Source organism: Marmota monax, unplaced genomic scaffold (genome assembly GCF_021218885.2).
Source record: "Marmota monax isolate L192 unplaced genomic scaffold, Marmota_monax_Labrador192_F-V1.1 WCK01_AAM20220418_F8-fsc00083, whole genome shotgun sequence".
Lineage (NCBI taxonomy): Eukaryota > Metazoa > Chordata > Mammalia > Rodentia > Sciuridae > Marmota > Marmota monax.
In genome coordinates, this window is record NW_026692848.1 from 2,313,386 (window position 1) to 2,333,987 (window position 20,602).

Sequence of the window (20,602 nt, forward strand, 5' to 3'; positions counted from 1 at the left end):
AGTGCTTCCTGCTGCGTTTAGTCTGCAGGTTCATTTCATTAAAGATCCATTTTGAACAAGAATGCTTCAACTGTTCTTTTTTTTCTGGGAAATTGATGCTTGCGAGGTGAGTTCTTGGAAATCAGCTTTGAAGAGGGTGTTCCTGGGGAGTTTCCTGGGATTTGGTTGAATTGAACACTCTTATCCCAACATACCAAATGTCTTTGGTCCTTTATTGGGATTCTTATCCTCTCTGGGATTTAGAAGTGACCATTATTTCTCTAATGTGTCATCTTTTCTAATGCATGCTTTATAAACGGGGCTAACACCTTCCTGGATGCATAATTTCCTCTTGAAAGTTCTCTTTTTAAGTTTTGTTTTTCCCTTGGGTCATGGGCAGCTGCTGTGGGTCCTTCCCTCTCCCACCCAGCCGGCCTGCGCTGGGACTGCCTCCAGGATGGCGGGAGGCGGTTTGCCGTTGAACGACCGTCTTGTGTCCTCAAAGGCAGTGGCTCGGAGTGAAGGAAGCATGGAGAGGCAGGAGAGACGCCGGGTTGGTGAAGTCCCTCCTGTTCTTCAGGCTCCTCTTCACCTGGAGAGGTCCAGAAGGGGTGCAGCCGTGTCCAAGTCACATTTGCACAGTTTAGAAAGAGACTAAATCATGGGCCATATTTTCGGCACTTCTCAACATGCTCCGTGCGATCATAGCTCCTGTGTTTGGTGACAGTTGATCCTGCCAAGGTCTTCAACCCCAAGCCTCCTACGCATGAGGTTTCTTCAAGTTTCTCAGGAAGTATGGCTACTCAGAAGAGGCCCTAAACAGAGCTCTTCTCCTTATTTCTTCCTCAAACAAAAGGACCATATTTCTCTCAATCTGTCAGTGTCAGAGTACCCGTGGAAAGTTCCAGAAATTGTAGACTTTATAGACACACAGCAAAAAACCCTATTTCCCCCTCCCTCCACTAAACACAGGAGTGTTTAGTGGCTTTGTATTATACAAGAACAGTTTAGGGGAGGAAAAGTTTACTTGGGACTCACAGTTTCAGAGGTCTCAGTCCGTAGACAGCCGACTCCATTGCTCTGGGCTGAAGATGAGGCAGACCTTCAGGATGGAAGGGCCAGTGGAGGCAAGACGTTAGGGGATGGGGCCACAGGGAAGATGCACCCTTCCAGGGCACACCCCCAGTGAGCCACCTCTTCCAGCCACGTGCCACCTGCCTGCAGTCACCACCTGCCTACAGTCACCACCTGCCTGCAGTCACCACCTGCCTACAGTCACCACCTGCCTGCAGTCACCACCTGCCTGTAGTCACCACCTACCTGCAGTCACCACCTGCCTGCAGTCACCACCTGGCTATAGTCACCACCTGCCTGCAGTCACCACCTGCCTGCAGTCACCACCTGCCTACAGTCACCACCTGCCTGCAGTCACCACCTGCCTACAGTCACCACCTGGCTACAGTCACCACCTGCCTGCAGTCACCACCTGCCTGCAGTCACCACCTGGCTACAGTCACCACCTGCCTGCAGTCACCACCTGCCTGCAGTCACCACCAGCCTACAGTCGTCACCGCCCGCCAGTCCGTTCAAACCAGGACGGGCAGGAAGGTCACAGCTCTCCCAGTCCAATCATTCCACCTCTGAACATTCCTGCATGACAGGAGCTTTAAAGAAAGCTCACAAGAAGTTCCACACCTTCAACCATCAAAGTAAATGTTCTTCATCTCTGTTCAGCACTATGTTTCATGGGAGACTTTTCTGGCTTTATGATAGACACAGCACCTCCATCTGTCGCTTATTAATCTGTGACCTTTCAGATAAGCAGGTTACCTTAATATGCTTTGCATGTTGGAAGCCATTCTGCTGTCAGTCGAGAGAGGTCCAATTTGAAAATGAATGATATTGTTGTTGTTTTGAGTAGAATTAATCATCAAGGTCCTCACTGCCCTCATATTGTAGAACGATAAAACCAGTGTTAGGTACTGAACCCCTCTGTTAACTTCAGAGCTGTTGTTTTGCTATGAAATATGATGTATCTGGGATTCAAGCTTTTAGTTTTTCTAATGAACTAGATTTCTTGGTGATTTCATAAAGATGGAAAAGAAATGGATTGGTAACTGTTGGAAGCAGTTAGCCATTTCATGGACACGTGCTCAGAGCACAGGTGTTTGCTGTAGAGATGAGCTTACTTCCTCCTGGAGAGGAGCAGAGCGGAGAAGGTTAACCGTGATGGATTTTGTCACTGCTTCCCAAGAGGGACAGGGCACTCAGGCTAGCACTCAGGGAGCTGGCTGTGTTTCCACACGCTAGTCTCTCTTCCCATGGCAGAAATGGAGGGAGACAAAAGACCCTCACCCCGGGGAGTTAAGAGCAGGAAATGTCTCCCTGGAACACTGTCCTTATTAACGATCCCCCTCTGAGAAGCTGAGCTCATCAGCCTGAGTCAGGCAGGACTCCATCTCCGTGGTGCAGAGGGGGGGGGGTGTGTTCTGCACCCCCCTTTCCCCAAGCTCAGGACTTTCTCCCCTGTGACGTGGGACTGTAAGATCCAGGCTAGGTGGAAAACTGAATGAGATCATGTGCATGATGCACTGTTTGGCTTAGTATTTCTCCCCCAAGAAATCCCTGTCCTGCCCACAAGAGCTCTGTGCTTGGTGTGGAGCTGCTGTCTCTGCACCCTCCCCCAGAAGGACACTGCTGCCAGCTCAGGCCCTGCGGCTGGCTGGTCAGGAGGGCTGGGGACAGAGGCGTGGGCACCCAGCCCTCCAGCCGGAGGTTGCTTGGCTCAGTGATCCCGGGAGGGGACCGCGAGGTGACTGCTCTACTGCTGCATCCAAGTAGGTAGGGGTCCGGGAATGTGAATGCAGGGCAGCTCTGCCGCATCTGCCTCCTGACTGGTTAGTGGTGGCTGACGGTGGTGCCGAGGGTCTGGGGGATGCCCAGAGGTGGGGAGGGAGGGCAGACCTGCCTCAGTCCCTCCTCCCTCTTCCCCAGCCCTGGTTGCTATGCGGTTTCTATGGCAGCAGAAGCTTCCTCAGACTCAACTTTCACCCCATTGAGAGCCAATTAAGGTAAAATAGTGAGGGGAGGGAGGAGAGCGGCACCGTGGGGGGCAGGGACCCGTTTGCAGGCTGCGAGTGGAGCGTGCACTCTGCAGCCGGGCAGCTGCAGCCCATTACGGCTCCCTCTCCCCTCCGCAGCTCCCGGAGCCGGGATTGGCAGAGCCGGACGCGCGCCAGTGGCGACACTGAGGACGCCAGGGACCCTGCCCAGCACCCGGAGCCCCCAGTGCAGGCACCCCATCCACTCCTTGCGGCTACGCTGTGCTGGTGATCACTGCTGTCCCTCCGCGTCTCACATTCTGTCTGGCTGCGTCTCTGGACTGCTCAGCGCCTCTATTTATTTTCTTATTATCAATATTCGATCAGAAGGAAAGGAAAGTGTTTTAAAATGCCGATCGCTCAGTTGCTGGAACTATGGAAGAGGATAGAGGTGGAGCCCATGGAGATAGAGGTGAGTCCACCACGGGAGGCGGGAGGTGCGCTTCCACAGCATCCCCAGGAAGCCTGACGAGCAAACAGGCTGTTCACGTACAGAGGGACCAGTGTGAGGCAGAGACTCGGGCTCAGTGTGTGTGGATGTGTGTTCCGGCACCTGTGCGTGTCCGTAAGCACTGTGTGTGTGCCCATGTGGCGACATGTGTGGTGTGAATACCCAGAGGAACAGGAGGGAAAGTCGCTGCTCTCGGCTGCCCCGGGGTGCTCCCGCTAGCCTGCACGTGTCCTGAAGCCTCGGGTCTCCACACTGGTCTGCGTCAGCCTGCCTGCCCTGCAGCAGGTGGCTCTCAGGTCAGGCCTCCCTCTGCCCTGGCCAGGCAAGGCACGGAAGGCAAAGCACTGAGCGTCTTGTAAGGCACAGCGGAGGGCGCAGCAAAGTCCTGAAGGAGATGCTTAGATGAGGTGTGAGGGAGAGAGAGCAGGAGGAGGCGCAGGGCTCCTGGCTCCTGGCTGCGGGAGTGCGGGTGGGGGTTCCCCATCCCAGGAATGTCACCTGCTCCATTGGGATTATACACCACCAACAAACGTTTCTCTGAGAAGAGAAAGTGTCTCAAAGTTATTAACGTCTCCTAAAGTTTTACATGTACCCATGCTGCCTTGATAACCACTCAGATTGCATTTGAAATGGCTGATTTTGATAACTTACAAAATCTTCAACTAATCCCAGCTTTAACTTGTGCCTCACCCCCTACACCCAGTGCCAAGATTACAAGTTCAGTACTATTCACATGACACGATTTTAAACTGCTGAGAGATTCGGGTTTAGAAGATGATTTCTGAGCAGCTTGAGGTGTGTGGCAGGGCGGATGGGCTGCTGAGCCTGGCTCGGGCGGGGGCCCTGTTGTAGACAAGCAGGCTGGTGCCAGTGCTGGGGGTGCCTCTGGAAGGATGGCACCAGCTCTGGCTGCTGATCACTCTGTAAATGTGCTTCTGAGCGTTGAAGCTGAGGCCCGGGAGAGACCTTCCTCCAGGGGTGGCCAATACAGTTTCTTTTTTTTTTTTCTGAGAGAGATTTGATTTTTCTAAAAATTGAATTAATAAATGAACAGACGAGTCAGGCAGAAGTTCTTATTTCCTGGGGCTCCCCGAGAGGTTCTGGCTACCATGATGGTGGCATCGTGGTGAGATACCAGCTGAAAGGCCTCTGAACCCAGAGCCCCTTCAGAGGGAGGACAGGGTCCAGGTGAAAGGCTTTGTAGGATTCCTGCTGGGACTCTGGGCTTGACATTGTCCCAGGGACGAAAAACCCCCAGAGGCAGCTTGTGTTTTAAAATTTCTGAAGTTAATGGAAAATGGATGGGCCATGAACAGGTTATAGAAACTGTTATTTGATCATAAAATCATATGCTTCTATGAGTACATATGATTATGAAATGGTGTCCTGTCCCTGAAAAGGATTGCAAATCCAAAGTGCTGGAAGCTGACTTGACGGACAGCTGGGCTGCCTGTGCCCCAGCGAGAAGGCAGACTGTGAAGCTTTAGCCACTGATCTGTGCACAACACCACACAGGGAGTGCGGATGAGTTAACCTCTGAAGCAAAAGAAATTTCCCTCCAGCTTCCTGGGAGCGTCTTTCAGAACAGCGGGCCCTGTGGCGGGCGTGGATTTAAGGTGGAGTGGGAAAGCCCTGGCTACTCGGAATGCAGAGGAATCTGAGCCCATCCACAGGATCCAAGCTGAACTATTGATCCGAAGCATTTCAGATTCCTGAGGGAACTTCTAAGTCCTTAAAAACATGCAACCCATGGGGTCCGGAACCCTGAGGGAGGTCTTACTCTCATGTAGCCTGTTTTATGTTCCATGGTGGTAACTAGCTCTCCTATGCAGAAGGCAAGCAGAGCCCCTCGGAGGGCACGTGGCCTCTGGACTCCACGGTGTCATAAAACGCCGGATGTTCTCCTCATGAGGACATCAGCTAGGAAACTTTAGTTCTGATGGTTATTCGCTTTAAAAAAAGAAATTAGTACAGCATTGAAGTCAGGCAGAGAGCTGATTCCTAACACGCAGGTACAACCTGCCAGGTGGAAGCGGACCACTCGGCGTCAGCCCTGGCGGGTACTTAGCAGCTGGTTAGTTATTCCAGGGCTGGGAGTCGTCCTGGTCTCCCCATTCCCCTCAAGCATCTCTTCCTGCTGCTCTTCCCTTGGCCGGTCCCTCGTGCCCTTGGAGGGCCCTCGGTCGTAGGCCGGGCAGTGGTCATTCTCCTCACCTCCGTCTCACAGCACCGTCTGTTCCCCCCCCCAAGTCGTCTCCTCTTCAGCCTGGAGCAGGGGAGATTCACGTGACTGTCCAGGGAATGGGACTGTGGTCTCATGAACTGTTCTGAGGGGTCTGAGGTGGAGCGTGGGGACTAGGAGACCTGTGCTGGTTAGAAGCTGGGACCCCGGACAACCCCTGAAGGAGGTGGAGAGAAAGAGTCAGGCAGGGTGTTGTGAGTCCCCTTGTAGCAAGTGGAGGAGAATCTCGAAGCAAGACTTTGCAGCCACTGCTTTCGGCAGGGTGACAATGGCCACGGACGTTTTGGGAGAAGGTGTGTGGGGGAGGAGGCCAGTGTGCAGGCCAGACCATCAGCCCGAGCTGACCGGTTTTATTTCTGTGGCTCTGGAGAGTTAGCATGATTCTTCTTTCTGGGTGTCACAATGCATTAGAGAAGGGAAAAGCCCCCATTTCCAAACAGTGCTCGTCAAACACGACGCCTGCCGACTCGGAGGCAGGCTGGTGTGGCAGCATGTCTCGTGGTGCCCAGGTTGGAAGCAGTGATTAGGCAGCTAACCTGGAGTGTCTGTGGCCTGAGGGAGGCCGTGTCGCTGCCGGCAGGTGTTGTTTCAGTGAGTCTCCCCACACCTCCAGGCAGTGAGTACTGTGAAGTGCTTGCTTTTGTATCTGTGGAAACTGAGGCCCTCCGAAGCATTAGCCAAGTCATTAAGTGTGAGCAGAGACCCAGACCCAGCCTCTTGTCTGTGTGCTACAGACACTTTGCTTTATGTCTTTACGGGCCAGGTCTTCATTCTCTCTAATTTTGTTAATTGCTCCAGCCTTAATCTGAGACTGTGGTTCTGTTTCATTCAGATGGAGTGGTTGCCACGCGTCCGCCAAGCCTGTCTCCATCTTGGCCACATTGGTCTGAGCTTCATGGGAATCCACGTCTCCTGCCCTTGCTGGTGGGAGGCTGCATGAATCTCGTTCACCTTTTAACTGTGTTGGAAATCAGACACACCCATGGGCTTAGTAATCCGTGGCTTTGGACATGAACACTTACAGCCTGTTACATAAACGATCATCTCTTGCATGAAGCATTGTACAGTCACAAGTAGATTCAAGTGGAAAGGGACCAAGCTGTGGTTCCAGTGTCCCCCGAGCTCATGTGGAATATTTAATTAGCCTCCTTTTGCTCGGTTCCCTATGTGAGGCTGTGTCCAAGAACCTCGCAGTGCTCACTGTTTACCGTTTGTCTTTGTTGACAGACAGCCGAGGAGGAGCCCAGCTTGGACACAGAGCCCATCCCAGAACACACTGCGGAAGAAGTAACTATGTGCATGTTTCATTAAGCCTGATTGCTGGGGAGGTTGGGTCTGGAGGGTGGAGTAGAGGGGAGAAGTGGATGCTTGAAATCCGTGGCTCATGTGTGGTCATTTTAGTTAAATAGGTAGTTATGTGTGTCTACACACATGCACACAAACATACCATGCACACATGTATGTCCTGTGAGTGTCACATGCAGTGACTTTCCCCAGAAGGAGTAGTGCACATGGGAAGGATGGCCACAGGTGGGGGTAAGGGCTCTGGGAAGCCGGTCAGGCCTTCTCAGGAGAGCAACATTCATCACCGTGAGGCCACCGTGAGGAGGTGCAGCGGGCACAGGGACTCCACCTGTGGGGTGTTGTGACCCGGTCTCAGGCGGGGGGTGGAACCATGCTGAGGGTCTGTCTATGAGGAGGCCACCTTTCAAGAGGCATAGAGTGGATGAGGGTCTGCAGAGGAGAGCTGTGGGGGCGGCGAGGAGGGGCTGGGGAGAGGGAGGCTGGCTGAGCAGGGAGCACTGCTACGGATGCCACTCCATGTGGGCGTGAGAGGGAGGAGCTACGAGCTGTGCCTGGCTGTGTGACCTCCTGCTCTCAGGCCCTGGAGGACGCTGTTTCTGACCCAGGTGAGGACACCTGACTTAGCTTGGTCAGGGGAAGTGTCCTGGCAACTCTGGGGTTGTAGAGAGAAGTGCGGAGATGTCCGCAGACCTGCCAGGGGGACCTCGGCTGTTAGTGACCTGAGTGGAGATGGAGCTGGGGTGACCGGAGTCTATCTAGTAAGCACGTTTCTGTCACTGTGAAAGACGTTCTGCCCAGGACGGCTGGAAGCACGGGTGTGGGCAAAGTTGACAACATGTGGCAACCTGAGTCTGCTTGGCCAGGCACCTGGGCACCACACACAGGCATCATTTGCAACTCTGTTGACTTTTAAAATAGCTGTGAGTATTCATCCTTGGGGACTGGATCAATGGACACTCCTGGCCTGACGGTGTCTTCTCAGATGCTGAGATCTGCCATCTCCTACCGTCTAACGCAGGCACACAGTACGAATTCAAGCCCACTGTCACTGGACCTAATGACCAGGTGACACCACACATTGGTGAAACAAGGAAAACCCCACTGAGCTGCCATCGTCAGCCAGCGGGCTGCCTCCCCACTCTGGCCTCTGCGCTCTCGGGGACTTTGAGCTCAGCTCTCTCCCCAGCCTGCAGTGATGTTGCTGCCGCTGTGGACCAAAATTCATCTTGGCCCTGTGGGTGGCATTGCCTGGGAGAGCAGGTGCAGCTGTGCTTTGCCGGGGCCCCAGAGCCAAACGGCAGGGAGACACGAGCTGGTGACTGCCTGAAAAGATGGGTGCTCAAAGTCACAGGGTGAAGAGGGCAGGCACCCCCTCCACACGGAGTGAGGAGGCCCGAGGAAGCCAGCCACGGCTGCCACTCTTTATATATTAGCCCTTGTGTGGTGCTGAGGATGGAGCCCAGCACCTTGCACGTGCTAGGCGAGCGCTGTCCCGCTGAGCCACACCCCAGCCACAGCTACTACTCTTAGCAACGTGTTGCCAGGCTTCTGCAGGAGCTCTCATTTGGGGGAACCTACAGACTACTTACCGAGGGCAGATTACTGTGGTAACTTAGCACTTGGCTTCTGGAAGCAGGTTCGTGGCTCTCAGCTCGTGGAGGTGGGGTGGACTGTTCATCCTGTAGGTCCAACTGAGCTACGGGATCGGGTTGAGGGCTCAGTCCGATGGGCTGCTGTAACAAAGCAGAAGGAACTGGAAGCGTATTAACGTCAGGTGTTTATGGCTCACGGTTCTGGAGACTGGCAAGTCTGAGGTCAAGCACCCACGAGTTCAGGGCATGACAAGGTCCTGCCTACTGGTTCATGGACAGCCATCTTCTCAGTGTCCTCACAGGGCAGGAGGGGCTGCCGGCTTCTCTTGGCCTCATTTGTAAGTACCCATCCCACTTAGGAGGCCTCACCCTCAGGACCTGACCACTCCCCAGGCCCTTCTACCTAACAGCATCATCTTGGGGGTTAGGATTTCATCAAGTGAACTTTAGGGGGAAGCAGACATTCAACCCACAGTGCAGGATAATGGTCACAAGTACTTAAGAAGCTACCAGAGAACTATATTAGCTAACATTGTACAACAAGAGTAAGTATTAACAACATGTACTCCTAAGATCTCCTCGCCTCAAGCCTCCTCACACCCAGCCTTTCTGATGGAAATCTAGATGTGGCCCTGTCACAGGCATGCGGTGAAGACAGCTGGCCTCTTGAAAAGTTATTTTTGATAATGGAGTATGAGATAGTGGAAATTAATATTTCCTGATGTTTCTTTGTCTGGATGATACAAAATCAGTCTATTTTCATTCCTAAGAAGTAAAAAAAGAGCATTCCTAAATACTTAGAGGTACTAGGTATTTCACAGGAGTATAATATTGAAATTTAGATACATTTATAGTGTTTCTGGGACGAATGAAAGAATACTGGCGACGGTCACTTGTTACGCCATGTTTCTGACGGCTGTTCTGAAGGTCAGTGTGGCAGACTCATCACAGCTGCCGGAGGAGGCCCGGCTGGGGTCCTGTGCCATGGTTTAGTTCTTGTTTAGTCGAGTTATTCTCCCTGCCCTGCCCTTGGCCTTCAGAGTGGTAAGGCACAGCACTTCTGTAACGCAAGGGTTTGTGGATCAGATAAAAGAGGGGACCTGGATATACAAAGTCTTATACCTTTTGCCTCCTGAACATGTGTGATAATTAAAAGTTCATCTTATAGGGAAAAAAATAATCGTTCAGCCAAGCCTGTGGCCCACGCCACACCATGCTCTCTGGGAAGAGCATAGGGGGACATTGGAACCTGGCACCCCTGATGACCTTAATCCACGTGGCTCTTTGTGGAATTATTTCCTTAACTTTCTGAAGAACACTTGGGAATGTTTTTTTATATATATAAATATCTCAGTATTTCATATAAATTTCTCAATATCAATATCTTTATATTTTCATATAAATATGTCAATGAAAAATTTATATTTCTCACATAAGTATTTCATATATCTCTTGTCCCATCATGCCTCCTGTTGTGGCTCTGTCCAGCTTCTGGGAAAAGGACCCCGGTCTGGTAGGAAGATGGACCAGAAGCCTGTTTCTGAGCCCCAGAGACCCCCATGCTTCTCCTTCACTATGGTGGAGGGAAAGGCTTCCTTGCTCAGGAGGTCAGGAGGGGTGCCCAAGGGTGTGCAGTGTGTAGGCTCCTGGGAAGGTGGGCTTGGTCTGATGTCACTCGACACACACAGGCAGGTCCCCTGTAATCCCCACGGTTAGATGCCAGCAGTTCCATCAGGAGACCTTTCTTAAGAGATCAGTGGGAGGGTCTTGGCATGGGATGGAGCAGGGTCCCAGGGCAACTCCAGAAGCAGACGCACGCTGTGAGCCTCTGCAAGGTGCCTGCTGGGTGCAGGGCGGGCACCCTCTCATTGGTTGGGCTCCCTTTTGCAGATGATTTGCAGTTAAGCAAAAGTTGGGATTCTGGACATTAGGATAGCTAAGGGAGTTTAAAGTTTAATGTGACAGTAAGTGTGTTGCTTGGCCCCGATGCTGTTTCGCAGAGTGAGGGGCCTCTAGAAGGTTCCCAGGCGCTGCTGTGCAGTCTTGCGCTAGAGGGCTAATTGAGTGAATTTATCATGGGTCCAGAGGCGACCTGCTGCCTGGTTGTCTAGGAAACCTGTTTGGACGTTGCCCAAGAGTCCTCAGGCAGACTGCAGCAGCCGAGCCGCGAGACTCTGGTGGTGAGGAGGCCGTGTGTTCACCGTGGGGAAGGAGGCTAGCGGATGGTGACAGGGACGGCGGTGGTTCCTCTTCTGAGGGAGGAGCTGACCAAGGCCAGCTGGGAGAGCCAGCAGCAGTGGCACTGGTGGGAGAAGCTGGGCTTGCCATTTCCACGGCGCAGATGCCAAATCTCCTGAGCACCAGACCACACCAAACTCCTGCTGTGCTGTCTCATCATGTTTGGCCCAATGTATTCTTAGGTCCAAAGCGGTTTTGAAGTGAACTCTCATTTCACAGAAAAGCCTATGAAAAATATTGGAATTTTTAGTGTGTGATTTCTGAAGTGCTTAGATTTCAGGGTCATATTTACTAATCATCATAAAGACCGTTTCCCATCTGGTCAGACCCAGGGAACTGTTAAAATATCAGCATGTTTTTACCTTGTTTCTTGTGCCCACGGGGGTGTTTCTGCACCCCCCACTGATTCTAAGAGTGGAAGAGGAATTTTGTGGCGAGGGCTGGCACTTTGACACAGCCCCATCGGTGGGCACCAGAGGACGCTGGAGGGGACAATAACAGCTCAGAGGCAAGAGAAGGTCCTGAGCTGGGCACGCAGCCCCTTGCAAGGTGGTATGGTGTCTGGGGGCGGCTCGTTGATGTACTTCTGGGCAGCTGCCGATGTGACCTCCTGCAGTGAGAGTGACCGACTCCTGACTTCCAGAGCAGTGATGTCTCCAACCTGCACCCTCTCCACTAGGCAGAGCGTGGGGCGAAGGCCAGGGAAAGGACTGGTGGAAGTGTGCAGAAACAGGCGGGTCAGACCGTCCCTTCAGCCGGGTGGAACCAGCGCGTTGCCCCTCTGTCTCTGGAATCTAGACGGAGGTTCACTGCTCCCCTAAAAAGGAAAGAAAAGAAAATGCCGTCTCAACTGCTTAAATAGAAATGAGACAAGAAGAGTAAAGAAGCCGAGGATTAATAAAGCAATTAGGAGCCATGCAAGCGTCGTTTGGAGAGGTAGTTAGCCGTCTTGAGAGAAGATGAGTGAAGTGATCTGTCTTGTAAGACACCAGTGGCACCTTTAGAAGCTGGTGGTCTCAGAGAAACAACCATTCTGCGCAGCACGTGGGGCCAGACCGTGTGCCCGTGGCTGTGCAGCAGTCGCACCCCCTGCCAGGGCTCTGTCCTCTTGGGGCCCGGAACCCAGTGGACGTCTGTGTGAACGCAGGCCGAGCACGGGCGCCTGGTTTCAGGCTGAGAGTGCCCCCCTCACGCCTGCGCTGCTATGCTCCTCTGGAGAAGCCCAGGGACACCGGGATCCTTACAGAGATTCTAGAAAAGGTGGTGCAGACATCAGGCCTTAAGGGAAATGTGGCCCAGCCGCGACACACCCACGTCTCTTTGAACCGCTTGGGGAGACGGTGGTGCATTGGCTCCAAGGAACATTCGCACGGATTGAGGCAGAAGTGCAGAGAGATCACGGTTCTGCAACAGACGCTGGTGCAGCATGAGATCTGACGTGCACGTGGCAATTATTTGCAAGAATTTACAGAAAGCAAGGAGTGTGGCTGTGGTCATCCACAGAGTGCTGGTCCTTCCTCGCGGGTGGGGATGTGGGCATGATGTGCAGCTCTGCTCAGTCCTGACAGCCACCTCTCTGCTTCAGTAACCAAGTCTGCAGCTGCACAATTCCCAGAGTGCTTAGTGGGAGGTGGCCGCTCCCTCGTGGGTGTGAATAGGGACGTCCTCGGAGACCCTGGGCACCAGCTGGAGAAGTGTCCTGTGATCTGAGAGCCCCGATGGGGAGCCTTGCCTGGCAGCGGGTGCAGGGGCACAGCACGAGTGACCCTGGTGCCCAGTCGTGTTCCCACTGGGAGGACGGGGCTGTCCAGGGGCACAGTGCCCTCCCGTGACAGTCCAGCACCATCCCTGTGGCTGTTGGTGCTTCATCAGGAGCACAAGGCCTCATCAGGCGGCCTGTCCTGTGTCCTGCGTGCAGACCAGGCCACAGGAAGCCCTGATCTGCCCCGTGTCCTTAGGCTCCTGTGTTGGCCCAGGAATGAAGTGCAGCTGTCCTGCCTGCCAGGGACACTGATACTCTGTGCAATGAGAACCTGCCTTCAGTGTGCTGCTGATTTTCATGGCCCGGAATCTTCCTTGGCCCTGGGAAGGGGCCGGGACCTAGGCTAAGGTCTGCAGTGAACCCAGGAACAAGGGAATCTCAAACCAAAGCTCTTTCTACACGCCTGTTTTGTGGGATCACGGATCCCCTAGGTGCCCAATGTTGGACGTGGAGTTTTAGCAAATGAACCTGGGCGTGGGTCAGACCGGCTGGCTCTGTCTCTTCCTTCTGATCTGTCCTTAACCCAACGTAGCGCTCTGGTAGCAGAGAGGCCCTGCCCAGGCCTCCTGTGCCCATCCTTCACCTCCCTCCTGCTCAGCACGTGGGAATGTCCACCCCAGGAGGGGTCACCCTGGGTCCTCACCTGAGCCTCACCTGAGTGGACCTCTGCCCAGACCATCCTTGTGCTGGAATTCCAGGGCCTTTTCTCTTCAAAACTCTCTCTCTCCTCTTCAAATTAGAAAAAAAATACAAAGATTCATTCTCTAAAAGTATTCAGAACACCCCAGAAGAGCTTTAGCTGGGATGTTTTTGAAAACTGTACCCCCCGATTTTTTGGCTAATATCTCTGTCATAGGTGGGATTCATTATTGAATTGCAAGAATTATTTAAGTTTCTTATATCGTATGAATCCCAAGTGGGTACTTTGAATAATTATGCTAAGAAATGGCACATACACATTTAATTGAGAAGACTTTCTTCCACAGATATCTGTGTTAGGGTAAGATGCAGGGTGTCAGTTACCGAGTCATATAGTTTATTACTTTCAGATTTTTTGCGATGAGCAAAAGGGAATGTGCAGTGAGAGACTCCCCTGGAACACGCACACAGATGGAGCTGGGCGTGGAGAGAGCGGCGCTGCAATCTGTGTGAGTCAGAAAAATCTCTAGGGAAGCACCAAAACATACTTTTTCCGGGACGCAGTACTAAAACACCCCACGGTGCCAAATGCGCAGAGCGGTCACCAGCACCGTGGAGGGCTGCATCACCCAGTGAGTGCTCTCAGCAGAGGCTCCTGGGGGAACCCTGGATCTGGTCTCCAGACTCCTGGCACCTCCTGCCTCATGAGGGATGGATGGGCACACAGGGCATGACTCAAGGGCACAGAGAGCGAAGGGCAAGGCTCCAGGTCGAGACTCACTCGGCATCTGCAGGAGGCAGACGCTCTTGGGCACATGGGACAGAAACCTGAGTGAGCTGAGGCTCCTGTTCTCAGAGCTCACATTAGTGCAGATTTCCAAATTGCCAGGTAAATACCACAAGAGGGCAATTTCCCAGTTCCCTCTTGAAGCTGTGAAAGGCTCAGGTGTGCCCACAGGCACGATGCCTGCTAGCCTTGTCCTCTTGACCTAAGCTGAACACTGGCTCAAGCTGATCAGCCCCCCTTCTCTCTGCTGTCTCTCTCTGTTTTTTCAACAACTGTGCACGGAGCCGTAGTTGTGTGCCTGCTGTATGCTCAGCACCTTACAATGACACCAGGGTTCTGCCAGCATGAATCTGAGAGGTTAGTGTCCTCCCAAATACACAAGTAGCCAGCGGCCTTACTCCCCGCAGGGTAAGCTCTGTTCAGAGACAGAACAGGGCAAGACGGAGCTTGGGGTGGGCTGTTGCAGCCGGCCTGGATCTAGAGGTACCTGCGCTGAGGCTGGCACCTGGAGGTTGACCAGAGCAGACCCACAGCACAGATCTTTTGGGAGCTGGGTCAAGACCAGGGGTCCACTGTGACCAATCCATCACCTTCATCTACACAACACTCCCCTGACTGGTCCCTGTACCTTAGTGAGTGTCACAGCACTGTGGTTTTGCTATGTCAGAGGAAGTAGAGCACCGTGCTGTGGGAGCCTCTCAGCTCCTGCTGCATGCGCCTGTGGGGGCAGGGGCAGCGCCCAGACCAAACACTTCCAAAGAGTCTCAGCCTCGGACCAGTGGGGGGTTTTGCCTCTGCAGCTGGGTTTTCTTGCTGGCGTTCACACCTTGCCTTCCTGTCACTCTGAAGAACCACATCGTTCTGCCTCTCTCCTGACACTAGATTCACTTGCATCCAGCCTTCCCTGACTGCTGATTGTGATCGTCCTCCAAGCAGCAGGAGAGCCCCAGAGCTCACCTGGCTAGTGCAACAGGGGCCTAGTGTGCACCGTCTTCCTCCCCAGCTGGGAACCTGAGGAACGGGCTTCCCTCTCCTTTGTGTCGGGAACACTCTGCTTTCATTTAATCCGTGTTGGATGAGTGCTTTATAATTACTGGTTAGGTCAGCCTCTGAGGCTCAGGAGGCAACTGAGTGTTAGGGGTGACGCACTGCACGGGGTACACACAGGCAGTCTATGATAGTACAGAGGAGTCCATCCAGGAGTGGCCGAGCGTCAGACACTGCACCCATCAGAGTGCTGCCGGTGAAGGGATAAGGAAAGGGGAGGACTTGGCTGGAGGTCTTGCTGGAGGCCTTTCATGGAAATTTGGGAACTAACCCCCATCATTCTCCAGCCCTGGGGGAGGTGTCACACCTTCTCTGTCTTCAGGTGTGGAGGGAGCTGCGCCCTGGGCAGTTGTGGCTGTGGAGAGTGAAGAGAGGCAGGCCAGCCTCCCCGGGGGTGCAGACACCGGGCGGGGGTGCTTCTTTCCATCTAGCAGCAGAGCACTTGGAGGGTGCGCGGAACTGCGGATCCGGCTCTGAAGGTCTCTGTGGGCCCGAGAGCCCAACAGGCTCCCAGGGTGGGGTGCTTCTCCCCAGGGTGCAGGTGGAGTGCTGGTGCAGAGCCCTTCAGGACAAGGGCATGGAGACTCGGCCTCCAGAGAAGCCTGTTCTAGACGCTCCAGAGCAGTTTGGGGCAGAATTCCAGAACAGTGAAGGGGATCTCCTTTCTCCCAGCAGGCGGCATATGGCATCTAGTTTTTATGTTAATATTGAGTTTGTTGCTTGTGTAACAAATATTTTACTATATACACAGATAACACCAGTTGCTGTTAATAGTTGAACTCGTTACTTTTCAGAAAGATAGATTGTCTTTTCTGCTTAGATTTTTTTTTTCTTTTTGGTATTGGGGGTTTAACCCAGGGGTACTTGATCATTGAGCCATATCTCCAGTCCTTTTTATTTTTTATTTTGAGATAGGAGCTCACTAAGTTGCTGAGGCTGGCCTTAAACTTGAGATCCTCCTGTCTCAGCCTCCTGAGTCCCTGGGATTACAGGTGTAAACCATGGCACTTGGCTTAATAAAATTTTTTTTTTAACAATATGGGTTGTAATTGTACGGTCCTGGAGAGTGGAAGCCCATAGGTGCACAGGGCTGGAACCGAGTGTGGGCTCCTGGCGAGCTCTGGTGGAGAATGCACTTCTGGGCAGGATCTTCTGGAGGCTGCTGTGTCCCTGGCTCAGGCACTGCCTCTGCCTTCAGAGCCACCGTGGCTTATTCTCCCCTTTCCAACTCTGCTTCCATCCTCCCTCTCTGGCCGCGGTCCTTCTGCCTCCCCCTTACAGGACCCTAGCTCTTACACTGGGATGGCATCCGGTTTTAAATCCATGAATTCAAAGGAGCCCATTCTAAGATGCACAGTGCGTCAGTTTGATTTATGCTTAGGAAACAGTGATCCGTTTAGAGTAAACTCTGAGACACGGCACATTCCATTCCTCCTCTCTCCATTTTCTTTCCCTTCCTTGAAGTCACTATGTGAGCAGAACACACTTATCTGCTTATTTATTCGATACATGTTTCTTCAGAATTTGTCCTACAAAAGGCAGTGAGAAGAGCCGTGCCATGTGTCCTCTGCTCCAGGACACTATACAGCAGGAGCAGGAGCGGTCATTTCAGTCTAAAGGGAAGGTGGCAAATTCATAAAGCAATGCAGAAGGTTACTCCAACCCCAACTGCCAAATCTCAGAGAAGAATCCTGTGAAGAAACAAGTGAACGACACCCGGTGTACCCTCAGGTTGCTCAGAGGGTGGTGGCGAGGGTTTCCTCTGGCTGCTGAAGCCCATCATCCCGGCTGCCTTAGCTGGGAAAGGGCCCTTGATGTTCCATTAAACTTAGGAAAACCCAGGGTGATCTCCCTGCCTCGAGATCCTTACAGTAATCCCTCTTTATCTGCAGTTTCAATTTCTGAATCTCAGTTATGCACATTCCACTGTGATCTGACAATAGGAAATGGAAAGTTACAGAAATAAATAATTCACAAGTTTTAAATCGCTGACCATTCTGAGATCATGATGAAATCTCACGCTGTCCTGGTCCATCCTGACTGGGACGTGAACCATCTCTTTGTTCAGGGTATCCATACTGCATCCACTACCCACCTGTTAGTCACTTAGCAGTCTCTTCCATTATCAGATCAACTGTCCTAGAACTGCTGGGCTTGTGTTCAAGTGAACTCATTTAGCTTAATAGCAGCTCCAAAGTGCATGAGTGGTGCTGCCAATTTGGATATGTCAAAGAGAAGCTATAAAGAGCTTTTTTTTTTAAAAAAATGAAAGTTTATCACAGCATGTTTGTATAGGAAAAAGCATAGTGTACATAGGTTCCGTGCCAGATCCACTTCACAGGTGCACGGGAGGTCTTACACTCGCATACAGGGGGACTACTGTAACACCCTCAGAGGTTCTGAGACAGGCACTGGACACCTAGGGCATGATTCCATCCCCACAGGGCACTCCCTACAAGTGTTCAGTCTGTCTAGAGAAAAGTCCAAGGCCCAAGGGCGAGACATCAGAAAGACACAGTGCAGCATGTACATAGTTGATAGTTGGATCCTGAGTTGAAGGAATCAACCATAAAATGTATTTCTGGGGACAATTTTCAACATGGAGTAGCATCATTTTTGTTGGATTTTTTTTTGTTGTTTTGCTAATATTTTTTGCTGAAGCATTTTTAAGTGCAACCTATAAACTGTAACATTTCCTTCCTAAGCATTTCATGTTACCTCTCAAAAGTAAGAGCATATTCCTGCATGAGCATGGTGCCATTGTCACTAACGGGTGGACACTTCCCTCTTGCCTTCCCCAAAGCCATAGGTCAGGAAGGTCAAAAGCTGTTCACTTGACAGATTAAAATCTACCTCCTCCTCAGCATGTTGTACTTACTTGGAAAAATCCATCATAGCTGCCTCGTTGCTCTGTTGGACAGGCATTGATTTCCAACTGTTAATTTTAGCAAAAGGCTTTGCTGACTACCGCGTATGAGGCTCTTAGAGATTGAGGTACTCAGCCCATGACTCAGGCGTCACCATGGAGGGATTTTGGATTTGTGACTTAGGGTCTTTGCCAATGAATGCTTGCTCACACACACAGTCAATGCTATTTGTGTGTCTCTTGAACACAGGAGTAAAAACTAGCTCAAGCTAATTGCAAATTAGGGAAAATTCTTCATTTCCATTTCTCACATGAAAGTTTTATTTTCCTTCTGTAGGGAAAGATATTTGGTCAGGTTATTGGTAAAAGACAAATGGCTAACCCAAGACAAGAAGAAAACCTTTGGTCTTCCAGGTCAGGGTAGGATGCGGAGAGCCTCAGGGGGACATTGTTTATAATGAAAGGTCCAGGTCACCTAAGAAACCGTAGTTTTTCTTGAACCCATCAGACAGAAAGTCACTCCTAAAGGATGGGGGACCTTCTGAGGAGTGCTGGGCAGAGAACAGGCGGGGAAGGCAGGCGCCATCACTGTGGGTACAGAGAACAGAGCTGACTGTCCCCACGGCCCTCGCACAGGGAGTCCACAGTCACTCCCAGCTCTTCTCCTCCAGCCCCGCTGGTCATACCTGGGAGAGCAGTGCAGGGCGGGACCTGGGGGAGCCCCTTCATGTGCCAAGGCACTAAAACCCCACCCAGCTCTCCCCAATTTTCTCTCCTAAGATGCAAAACTCAACGCCTCGGGGAGATGGGGAGGACACTGCCAGGAGGTGGAGGGATGTTCAAGTCCAGTGCTCTGAGAGGGTCAGGAGGCCCTCCCTGCACAGCCGAAGACCACTAAGTGAGTGGACAGGAACAGCTGTCTACAGGTCCAGGGACAGGCTGCTGGGCCTGAAGGAGAGGTAGACATGGGATGCCACATCCCTGGGAAGAGCCGGGACACCTGCGGGTCCTGAGCTGAAGCCAGGGAGAGGAGGCCGCTGCTGGGGAAGTCAGGGAGCTCAGCTGTCGTGAGCTGCACAGATAGAGGGCCGTCCCCAGGACTCCTGCTAGCACAAAGTCTGCACCAGGAGGACCAGGAAGTGCGGGCCCACTATGCGTCTCTCAGCAGGAGCACCACTGTCGGTCTTCACCAGGGGGATGGCGAAGTGTGGGCACCTGCTAGAAGCTGGGGGCAGAGCAGACACCCTCTGTCACCTCAGGGCCCACAGTGAACACAGCAAAGCCATAGCATCCCCTTCGAGGGTTGGAATGCAATGAAACTCTGAAGGCAAGGTGACAACAGCATGACCAAACCAGGGTCACTGTCGAAGAGACACGCTCTTCCCAGCTCCGGGTGGCGTTGTCCACCTGGTCGTCAGTGCTCTCCCAAATCCACACCCAGCGTTTCGCCCCTGACACGTCCTCACGCAGAAGAGCACCCACCACCCATTTTCAGAACTGATCCAGGTGCAGAGCACAGAGGACCCACCAGGCACTGTGATCAGAACGTAGAGGGTCTAGTGGAGAAGGCGGGTAAGGAATCGCCCCAGAGGGGAGAAGCACGGAGATGAGGCAGTGGGTGAGCTGGGCACTCCCAAGAGCTGCGCCAGAGAGGAGGGTCGTTGTTGTTTTTAACAGACAATTAACAGATTGGACACAGTCATGGGGGAAAAATCAGAGAACTCAAAGACAGGTAAGTAGAAAATATTTAAGCTCTATTGTCTCAGGTCTACTAAAGATACTAAATTCCTAAGTGAAAACCTCCCCACATAAAGCTTTCAAGACTCAATGGATCCAGTAGTGAGTTCTATCAAACACCAAATTGTACACTGATGTTTGCAGAAAATGAAGGAGAGAGGGTGCCCAGCTTACTTTATCAAGACAGAATCACCTGAGGCCAAAATCAGACAGAGACAAGGAATGAAGTCACAGGTCAATGTCTCTCATAAACATAAATGGAAGGTTGAATCCAGCAAACTATGAAGAGAATAATACATCATAACCGGCTGGAAATAATTCTAAGGATAAAAATTTTAACATGTGAAAAATAAATAGTTTTTCATTTTAATGCATTAAAAAGGAGAACTTTGTGATCATCTCAGCAAATACATAAAAATTGCCCGAGAAAACTCAAAATCTATTTATAATAACTGTTTTCAAAATTACGAACCCAGGCACTTCCTCAACATTGTAAGATCTGTTGCAAAAGCCTTATGTGCTTCCTGTGAAAGACAGTGGTTTGTCCTAGGAATGGAAACAAGGTTGTCCACTTGCACCACTTCTATTCAGTATTACACTGGAATTTATTGGTAATACAGTAAAAGAAAAACAAAAGGAAACATGTTATATAAATTGAAAAGGAACATCTAAAATTGCCTTTGTTTGCACACATGATGATGTACATAGAAGATTCCAAAACATCTACCAAAAAAAAAAAAACCAACTAAGACTAATGAGTATAGAAAGGTTACAAGATAAAAGGTAAATATAAAAAGTCAGTTGTACTTATCTAGTCAACAAAAAATGGAAATTAAAATTAAAGCGATACACAATA

General features: G+C 51.7%; 1 protein-coding gene across 2 annotated transcripts in view; it reads left to right on the forward strand.

Moving 5' to 3' along the window:
- Positions 1–2,971: 2,971 nt before the first annotated feature.
- Positions 2,972–20,602, forward strand: part of Rps6ka2 (ribosomal protein S6 kinase A2) — a 298,320-nt gene continuing 280,689 nt past the window's right edge. Inside the window, exons 1-3 of one of the 2 annotated variants that reach the window (XM_058580916.1) lie at positions 2,972–3,050; positions 3,180–3,492; positions 7,001–7,060. In XM_058580916.1, the coding sequence (XP_058436899.1) occupies positions 3,430–3,492; positions 7,001–7,060 (123 nt within the window). In that variant the 5' untranslated portion in view covers positions 2,972–3,050; positions 3,180–3,429. The remainder of the gene's footprint in view (positions 3,051–3,179; positions 3,493–7,000; positions 7,061–20,602) is intronic. The other variant, XM_058580915.1, reaches the window with a different exon arrangement.